Below are 10,921 nucleotides of genomic sequence, written 5' to 3' on the forward strand. Positions count from 1 at the left end.
TGCTTGGAGTCTTTGCAAAATTTTTGGGGCTGGTCAATGCAAATTTGTTGCCGGGGCAGCCGTGATTTACGTCCTAAATGTTATATGGCTGGCTAGAAATAAGATTAGATTCCATAATGCTAAGATGAATTTTTCTGCTGCCACTTCTTACATTATGGATGCCGTTTCTTTGGCTGGTAGTGTTTCTTCGGCGACAAAAAATTTAAATATGCAGGATTTCATCATTCTCAAGAGTTTCAAAGTCACTATCCGTCCTCCTAAAGCTCCTGTTATTATGGAGGTTATTTGGAAGCCGCCTCCAAGACATTGGATAAAAATTAATTGTGACGGTGCCTCGTGTTCATCGTCGGGTTTGTCGGCTTGCGGTGGTATTGTGAGAAATAGTGATGGATTTTTTATGGGAGCCTTTGCTTCATCTTTGGGAGTTTCCAACTCTCTCATGGCCGAACTCTCAGGAGCAATGATTTCTATTGAGTTCGCTTATGAGAATAATTGAAATTTCATTTGGTTAGAGACCGACTCTACGGCGGTGGTGAAGGCGTTCAAGTCCCCGTTTGTTGTGCCGTGGAATATTAGAAATAGATGGGTGAATTGTATAAATATAGTTGCTAATTGGAATTTTGTGGTTTCCCATATTTTTCGGGAAGGGAACACTTGTGCAGTCAGTCTAGCTAACATAGGGCTTAGTCTTAATGGTACTACTTATTTTTCCACTGTCCCTGATTGTTTAAGGGCTGATTTTGTAAAGAATAAGCTTGGTATGCCTTTCTTTAGGTTCGTTCCTCCTCGATAGGGTTTTGGTGTATGTCCCCCCTATCTTTTTTGTAGCATTCTTCTTTTATCTATTATTATCCTTCATTTAAAAAAAAAAATTTTACTTTACATTTATACATTTCTTACTTTAGTAACTCAAATAGTCGTAGTTAACACTTTTTACGAGAGTTAATAACCTTATAATTTAGAGACAAAATTATACTTTACATTTCTCGATAAAATTATACTTTACATTTCACAATAAAAGTACTTGAAACAAAAGAAAATTATAATTGACAACTACTAACCGATACTCACACAACTAACATTAAAAATTTCCCAACAAATATTACGTACAATGCCTTAAGTTTATATAACTATTAAAAAAAAATTGCTATATAACCCTCAAATCATCTTTAAAATTGTCGGTTAAGTCCAACTTTGATAACACAAGAAGTATAATTTGTTGGATTTTGTGTTGTTGTATATTCTCTTTTGAGTTTTAAGATAACATTGATTCGTTTATTTATTTACTTTTCTAAATCCTATCTAAACAAGTTCCTTAGAACCCGATTCTAGCGGTGGTAGAATCACTTCTATTATAACTATTAGTCTCTTTTTTATAAATATATTTTATTAAAATTTAAGTTGACATCTATTATAAAATGTAAAAAGAATTAATTTGAATAGTTAAAACTATTAAGGGTAAAACCATGCATTATTGGTTAGATGCTTTAGTTGCTCAAATAGTTACATGAATAATATTCACTTTTTCTCGGTGGAAATTTATTAATTATTACAATAATTATGTTTCATTTCGAGAATAAGAGAAATGTGATGGAGTGAGGAAATAAAACTCAGACATCGGATCAAATCTCTTGCGCAGTGAATTGGACTTAGGTGCGATGGAGAGGAGGTGAATGATTATAATAATGCCAAAGGGTTTTTTTCTTTTCAATATGTAATGGAATTAATCTTGAATCGTCAAAATACAACGGAACGAACGCTTACCTCTTTATACAATTGAGAGGTAAAATGTTCCAAATGTGAAAATTACAGGACGCAGAAGAAATATTAACTGCTCTAAATCACTTCCAAGAAGATAGCACTAACCACTTTCAAGAAGATAGCACTATCGCAATGACACATTCGTCAAAACTAAATATGCTACCCCTAAATAATATGGCATTCCGCATAATCCAAATGTTCCACACAACCGCCATCCAAATAATCCCGTCTAAAACCTTAATTTTTTCAAAAAAAGCAAGATAATTTCTTAACTCAAGGTTTGATAACGAATTGGACGTACCGATCCACGCTTCAATTTTCTCCCAAACTTTCTCCAACATCAGGCAACCTATGAACAAATGATTAGAGTCCTCCTCCTCTATATAAATAGTATGAAATATTGAAATATTGGTATTTTGAAACTTAGTTATTTTAATAACCCTCTTGCGCCGAGTACTATTGGGTTTGTTACGCATATAAACAGTGGATGACCCAAATCGATAGGTTTGTGATACCATGATAAAACTCGAGTTTGGCCTAACTCTTTGTTACAAAACCGACTTATAAAATGACGGGTGCTATTCTATATAAACTCTTTATAGGTTATATATAACAATTTAATCGACTTGAATTTTTCTTAATATATAATATGAACAAATAAAACCATTTGTGTGGGATTCAACACTCGTTGCGAATCGTCGTTTAATCAGATTAATCGGTAAGATTTAAAAGAGAGAAGATAATCATATGCTTTATCAAGGTTCATCTGATTCATGCTCATTTGTTTATTATTGAAATATTTTTCGTGAGCCAGTGACAACAAAGAACAAATTATAAAACCTCTATTTTTTAATTAACATCACATATCCTCCTTAGGTAAATAAAAGAAAGATACATTAGAGTCAACTTCATTTCAAAAGTTAGATGAAATGTTTGTATAATGACCATTATGCCCATTTTTTAAAGCCTTCCTATCTCAACTCCTTATTTAAATCTCTCACCAATCTCCCTTTAACCATCGATACCTTTCGATCAGTTTCCAAAACAAAAACCAAAACAACCATAGTGATGGTGAGTTCACCCTTTTCTCTCCTTCCTTTTCTCTTTTCATTTTATATATCTCAAAATTCTTTATCTTTTATTTATTTTTCTCCCAAGCATGTATATAACAACTGAATACTACAAATTTTTGTAGGAAGTTGAAGCAGCACAAATGACAAGATGGGAAGGTTATGTTGACTGGAGAAACAAGCCTGCCCTTAGAGGTCGCCATGGAGGCATGCTTGCAGCTTCCTTTGTTCTGGGTCAGTTTCATATTTTTTTTAAATTATTTTGTCTTTTTATTACTTTATTAATTGAAAATTTTCAATTTTAAAAATAAATAAATGATATATCAGGAGTTCGAATACGTGAATCTTTGCAATCGTATGATTCTAATCATCTTAAGACTGGCTTAACAGAACCATTTTTCTCATATTATTAACATATAATATATTATTAATTGACATTAATTTACTTTTTTAAAAAAATCAAGTTTTTGTTTATGTGATATATAAAAAGTGAGAAGAGACACATGTGTGTGTGGTTGTGGAAATTTATTAGTTATTATAATAATTGTGGTCTCTTTTATATAATTAACATGTGATACTATCTCTTTTTTGTGTAGTTGTGGAGATATTGGAGAATCTAGCATATTTGGCAAATGCAAGCAATTTGGTATTGTATTTGAAAGAGTATATGCATATGTCTCCTTCTAAATCTGCAAACAATGTTACAAATTTCATGGGAACATCATTTCTTCTTGCTCTTCTTGGTGGTTTCTTGTCGGATTCATTTCTCACCACTTATCATGTTTACTTGATAAGTGCACTTATTGAGTTACTAGTAAGTTTCTTCATCTTCATTATTATTACTATTTACACCACCCTTGCTATCTCTCTTCATGTGTTATCATCACTTTTTGCTACAAATAGACCGGCTTTGATAGTTTGCTAGATAGATTGGTGGATATGATCTAAAAATTATGATAGTTAAACGCGTATTAAAATAAATTTTTTTTTATAAAATATTATCCTAACTGAATAACACTTAAATAAGATTTATATTAATTTTGTCATGATAAAACTGTATTTAGTTTATACAGAATTTCTAAAAATTTGAGACGACTTTGAATACAAAACGCGTTTTTGAATATTAAAATATGAGACTTTTTTATGTAGAAATTAGAATCCGATGATGGAAGAATTAATTGATAAAATGTGAATGGTGTTTGAAAAGAATTAAATGCTCAACCAATCTAAATGGAAGAATTAATTGATGAAATGTGAATGGTGTTTGAAAAGACTTGTCCATTTCTTGATTCCCTTTCTTTTTATCTTCCACATTTCTTCTGCAACTTGTGCAAGAACAAAAGCTTGTGGATTGTGTGAAAAATTCCCATCAAGATATATACTCTATTCTCAAGTTATGAGAGTTTTTATTTATCCATAAAAGATATAAAATAGTGATACACATAAGTAATACTTTTATTAAAAAAATTAATATAGCATTTCTATAAAAAAATAATGTTATTTTGTTGTAAATATATATAGACTTATCTATATATCTTGTGGTTAACATCTAGCAACATGAGATAAATATGAAAAGCACTTATCATGGCTCTCAATGTCTACTGTCAACAAAAATGGCTTATAAATTTGGACGCGCTTTAAATAAAATAATGTCAGTGGGAAGAGATTTATTTTATCCCTTTTTTTGTTGGTACAAGATTTTATCTTTTTTAAAGGGTATAGGTATTTCTAAAATAATAAATAAAATTGTAGCATACGTTTGGCTCTACAATAATAAAAATTAATTTTGAATTAATTGATTTATACTATAGAAGGTTATGAGCAGTTTGTTTCAGTTTTTTTTTTTTAAATTTATTATTATAGTGTTAGAATTTTCAAAAAAAAAAATTTAAAATTACTTTGAATATTATTCTTAAAAATATATTTTTTAAAAATTAAAATTTCAATTTTTTTTAAATTTAAACCTATTTCAAATAACTTTTCATAAAAATCCATTTTCGAGATACATCATTTTAAAAAAGTTGTGATTTTAATTATATTTTAATATTAAATTATGTATATTTATATTAAAGGGTGTCAAAACTAGTCTTTTAATTTATAAAAACAAATTTACAGAAAACTTCTAATATTTTGAAAAACATTTTTAAAAAAAATCCTTTTTTAAAATAAAAAATATATATTTGTTTTAAATCAAAACAAGTAGAATCTAAATGCTAAATATAAAGTGATTTATATTTAAATAAGTTTATATAATTTGACTTTAATAAATAAATTTTAATATAAAAATCATGTAAGATTTAAAAAAATAAAATTTTAAATTTTAAATTAGAATCATCACTAAAAAATAAATTAATTTTATGTGAACATAATCAAATTAGATATATCAAAATAAATTTACACATGTTAAATCAATTTTTAATTTCTTCAAACATAAATATAAGATGTGTTTGAGTTGACTTATTTAACTATTTGAGTTTATTTTTTTATATAAGGTTTGTTATTTGTTATATACAATATCAAAACAGCTGGTTATGATACTTTTCATAATTAAAAAAAAATACTAAGTAAGTTCTTCAAAATTATATATATATATATATATATATATATATATATATATATATATATATATATATATATATATATATATATAATTTATTTTTATTTTCTCTTTTATTATAAAAATAAATTATGAACTTTATCTATATAAATGCTTATTTTAATAAACATTTGTATTATAAATTTTAAAATAAGTATTTGTTCAAATAGGTTTATAATCTATTTAACATCATATTCTTTTATTAGTTTTAATAAAATTTAAATTCAACTGCACTTATTACTCAATAAAAATCATAAATAAAAGAAAAATAATAAATAATAAATTTTTAAAAAATAAGATAATTATGTTGTTAGACGGAAAAATACAAGACTTATATAAAATATCGTAATTTTATTGAACCCCTTTATTACATGCAACGTGTGATCATTATCACCAATGATCCGAACCCCTTTATTTTATTGAATCTATCTATTTGTGGAAGGTTAAAAATATCGTAGTTTTGGCAAAAGAAGTTGATGAACCACGTGTGTGGCTATCGATTACTATAAGATAAAGTTTATAGTGACATTTCATAGTCATAACTAACTGTTAATAGTGGATTACATTAATAAATCATTGTCTATACTACGCTCCATAAATTAAGATGTGGGATCAAATGATAAAACACGTGGCATCAACACTTTTCATTTGTAGAACAAGACTGGTCAATATTTCAGATATGGTTGAAATATTGTCTCATCTTATTTATGTTTAGTCCAAAAAATAACCATATAAGCTGGCCAAATTTGTGAAATTTTATTGGCCTACTTTAATTTTTCTAATTTTTTTTTAAGAAAAAGATGGGTAGGTGTCCATGTTCTTTTCCATTCATTGGTTCTCACTAGTTTATAATAAATAAACTTTTTGTTTTGCATAAGTTTGGGTCCATATAATGTGTTGAGTGTTGGCCCCATTTCTGGCCTACAATTATATAACCCTTTTCACCTATATTTGCAATCAATGCAATGTCTCATATGTGGTGTTATCATCCTATTGGTGATCAAATATTCCTTAAAATTAATTTAACTTTTTTATTAATATTAAGAAATACGATATTCTTATCCTTGACGAAATTATAGAGATTAATTTTTTGAATCAAAGAAGATTATAATAGACGATAAAATTCTTTCATAAAAAAAAATTAATAGTGTTGCATACTTAAGATCAGGACTAATCCAACTTTTTAAAAAGTCTAAAATCACTTTTAAAATGAGATATTTAAAATATATTAATAATTTAATTTTTGTGGTTGATAAAAATTGAAACAAGGACTAAAATAATATGAGATGTTTATTTTATGCACTCCAATATGACAATGTACATAAATTATATGTGATTTGGAAAAAAAATTGTGTGCAGGGTCTAATCATACTCACAATACAAGCTCATTTACCATCACTTAAACCAACAAAGTGCAATGGATCAACTCAATGTGAGGAAGTTAATGGTGGAAAAGCAGCACTATTATTTTCTGGTCTCTATCTAGTGGCTCTTGGAGTTGGAGGAATTAAAGGGTCACTACCTGTTCATGGTGGTGAACAATTTGATGAAAGCACACCAAATGGAAGGAAACAGAGATCAACTTTCTTCAACTACTTTGTGTTTTGTCTATCATTTGGTGCCCTTATTGCAGTTACTTTTGTTGTTTGGGTTGAAGATAACAAAGGTTGGGAATGGGGGTTTGCAATTTCTACTATTACTATGTTTTTGTCTATTCCTGTGTTCTTGGCTGGTTCAACTACTTACAGGAATAAGGTCCCTTCTGGAAGTCCACTTACCACTATTTTGAAGGTAATTTCTATGAAACTTGAAATTAAAATTTTACTTAATTTAACTCTTGACAAAATCGGTTTGGTCCGTCAGGTATACATGTTATGTCCACCTTTTTTTTACGAGACAGACCAAGAGTTTAAATCCGCACCCTCTAATATGTTGTCTGTCTCGTTATTTTTGGATACTGATATTAACAAGAATGCAAATTTAGGCTTTTAGGGTGCAAGACCTGCATGCCCGTCCTGCCTCGCCCTCATTTTTCGTAAAGAAAAAACAAAATTTTAGGCTCGCAATGTCAAATAAGTTTGCCTCGCCCCATTTTATTTGTGTGCGAGTTTCTGTGGAATAAGTCTAAACAGGACGGAGACATGCCTGTTTGTCATCCCTAATTTTAAATGTTGGCTTGTTGGTGAAAGATTGAGATATTAGACTTTTTCTCTACCTTTAAATGAGCCACGTTAGTGGACAATGAGATTGGTATTTTTATATTAGTCGGTTTCAAATAAGCAGTATCAAGTTTTTTTTTTAAAAAATTTATGTTATAAAAGCTTGATTAAATTGTTTATTTATGACTAATTCAATATGACATGTCTTTCCAATTTTTGAAATTGACCAGGTACTTATTGCTGCATCACTAAACACCTTCACCAACAAAAACTCAAGCAATGCAGTTGCAAACATGTCTTCAAGCCCTACAAATCCAAACACACAAACAAAACAATCACACCAACAAATCCAAACCACAAAACCAACCCCAACACCATCTCAAACCCCAACACAATCCCTCAAATTCCTCAACAAAGCATTCACAAACAAACCAATCCACACCTCCCTAACATGCACACTCCAACAACTAGAAGATGTAAAAATAATCTTCAAAATACTCCCAATCTTTGCTTGCACAATAATGCTCAACTCTTGCTTAGCTCAACTCTCCACATTCTCCGTCGAACAAGCCGCCACAATGGACACAAAACTCTTCTCCACCTTCAAAGTCCCCCCGGCCTCACTCCCGGTTTTCCCCGTACTCTTTCTCATGATCCTTGCACCAATCTATGATCACATCATAATCCCTTACGCAAGAAAAGTTACTAACTCAGAAACCGGTATAACTCATCTCCAAAGAATCGGAATCGGTCTAATACTCTCCATAATCGCAATGGCTATAGCTGCAATAGTCGAAATCAAACGACGAAAAATATCCTTACACAATAATGATCCATTGCCTATCTCATTTCTCTGGATAGGTTTCCAGTATCTATTCCTCGGTTCCGCCGATCTCTTCACATTAGCTGGACTATTGGAGTTCTTCTTCTCAGAAGCACCTTCAAGTATGAGATCATTAGCAACATCACTTTCTTGGGCTTCTTTGGCAATGGGCTATTACCTAAGTTCAGTGATTGTTTCTATAGTAAACAGTGTTACTGGTAATGGTAATCATAAACCATGGCTAAGTGGGTCTAATCTTGATAACTATCATTTGGAGAGATTCTATTGGTTAATGTGTGTGCTAAGTGGGTTGAATTTTCTTCATTATATGTATTGGGCTTCTAGGTATAAGTATAGAGGAAGAGGGAATGGTGATGATGAAGGAAATTGAGCACACTTGGTTTCATTGTTCATTGATCAAATTTTTGAACAAGAAAATCTTAGGAAGTAGTTTTGTATAAGTGCTGCAAATCTCCAATGTTGTATCTAGTAGAATATAATTAGTGTATACTTTAATTTTGAAATGTTTTACAAATGCATCTAATGAATGGTATAGTAAAAAAATGAAAAACAGAAAAAGAAAAAAAAAAGAAACATAATATCTACATCATTTGTAATCATTGTAGCTCTTTTGTATACTAGTATTATCAATGAGAGCAAATGGTTTCTTGACTTTCTACACATTGTGGTGTTTTGAAGAATGTCATGGTGTATGTAACCATTGGTGGAGCTATAAATTTTATTGGGAGCTATAATCTTAAAAATAAAGTTCTTACAACTAGAAGAATACTTAATTTTGGAAGAGTGGAGTTGTGAATAAGGAGATAGTTAGCATACGCACCGAGCTTTGTTATAAAATCAGCATTTTGATTTCCTTTACGGATGGTGTTGATAACTATAAACATAGTGTTTTCAAGCAAGCTATTTGTAATATTTTGGATCAACATTGCATGTTTGTGATATTTATTCAAGGGAGTCCCAATTAGGATGATACTGAAGGATGAGTTTGTGTAACAAGCCAAGTTAATAATGTTCATACTTTTGGATAGAGAGAGACATTTTTTTAATGGGTTTTAACTTTACTTGGAGGATATTTGAAGAGTTCGGGATGAATTCAAAGTAACCCCATTGTCGTGTTCTAGATGGGGTGCGGAAGGTAACATCAAATTCATTACAACTTTCATCTACATTATTAATGCTGAATGTGTAGTTGAGGGAGTTCCACTTAATGAAATGGTTGTATCTTGTTTGAGGTTTAGTGAAGCAAATTGAAAGAGTATGAAATGGGCAACTAAGGAATGTCGGTACACGGGAATGGTTTTATGAGATATGCATGTAGAGTTACATTTTCTCCAAGCCCACCGTACTCCTACAAAAAGAGGTTATGATGGGTACATGACTCTCGTTTTTTATCCAAATATTTTCATCATAAGTCAAGAAAAAATATGAATGATTAAACTAAATGTTTTTAGAATCCTTGCTATCGCGAGCACAATGAAAGAACGCCTCTTTCTCTAAGCCACATGTAGAACACATAGATGGGGGCACCATGCCGCGATGATGAGGCAAAGAGAATAGGAACAAAATTCTGACAAGCAATTCAAAAGAGGAACTTGATTTTTTCTAAAATGTGTTAGACTTGAGACTTCACACACAAGAGGGGGTTAATTGTGTGGTTTGGAAAAACATGATTATAAAACCTTTAAAAAAATTCGAAATTAAAATCAGAATTTTTCCACTCTTTCATCATTTAGTTGATAAGTATGGTAAAACAGATCATTGAATAAGTTTATAAAGAAGAAGATTTAATTTTGAAGAAAACTCGTGTATATAAAAGAAGGAATAAATTTTCAAAAGGTGATGGTGAATTTTGAAAAAGAACCTTGTGTTAGAAATCATCTTCCTTCGGAGATGATTAGTTCTATAAACAGGAGTTAGGCTCTGATGCCACTTTTTGGACTTGAGGCTTCAACCATAAGAGGAGGGGGGGGGTGAATTGTGTGGTTTGAAATAACATGGTTTTGAAATCTTTGAAAAATTTTCGAGATAGAAGTCAGAATTTAAAAATTATTTTTCTATAAAGTGCAAAAAATAAAAGAGTTAAGGAAAGAAGAAAAACACTGAGAATTATAGAGGTTCGGTCAAATCAAAATGACCTACTCCTCTCCCCAAGAATTTATCTTGAGAGTTTCCATTAAATACTTGAGAGTTTTTAGTAGGTGATCTCACGAACCCCCTTATACAAAGAAATTGTGGTTGTCCAACAACCATGATAATACAAGACAAAATATATGATCGTTTGTGTCTTTTCCATTAAAATGCTGATACTGAAGTGGTCAAGCTTCCTTCTCAACGGTAGATTGAAGTGGTAAGTCTTCTCTCTACAAAATATCTGTGCTCGATTTGGTTTAACGGGATAATCAATAACCTCTTGAGATTTTAAGAGGTAGATCTTCTAACCTATAGTTTTAAACGGGCTAACCATGAACCTAATAGTAAATTCATCAATATT

General features: G+C 30.4%; 1 protein-coding gene across 1 annotated transcript; it reads left to right on the forward strand.

The window, feature by feature from the left end:
- Positions 1–2,698: 2,698 nt before the first annotated feature.
- Positions 2,699–9,417, forward strand: LOC131651606 (protein NRT1/ PTR FAMILY 4.6-like). Its single transcript, XM_058921264.1, has 5 exons — positions 2,699–2,832; positions 2,957–3,065; positions 3,428–3,645; positions 6,787–7,218; positions 7,817–9,417. Exons 1-5 carry the CDS (start codon positions 2,830–2,832, stop codon positions 8,798–8,800), a joined length of 1,746 nt encoding a protein of 581 aa, XP_058777247.1. The 5' UTR covers positions 2,699–2,829; the 3' UTR covers positions 8,801–9,417.
- The last annotated feature ends 1,504 nt before the right edge of the window (positions 9,418–10,921 follow it).

The sequence above is a fragment of the Vicia villosa genome, linkage group LG2 (genome assembly GCF_029867415.1).
Source record: "Vicia villosa cultivar HV-30 ecotype Madison, WI linkage group LG2, Vvil1.0, whole genome shotgun sequence".
Lineage (NCBI taxonomy): Eukaryota > Viridiplantae > Streptophyta > Magnoliopsida > Fabales > Fabaceae > Vicia > Vicia villosa.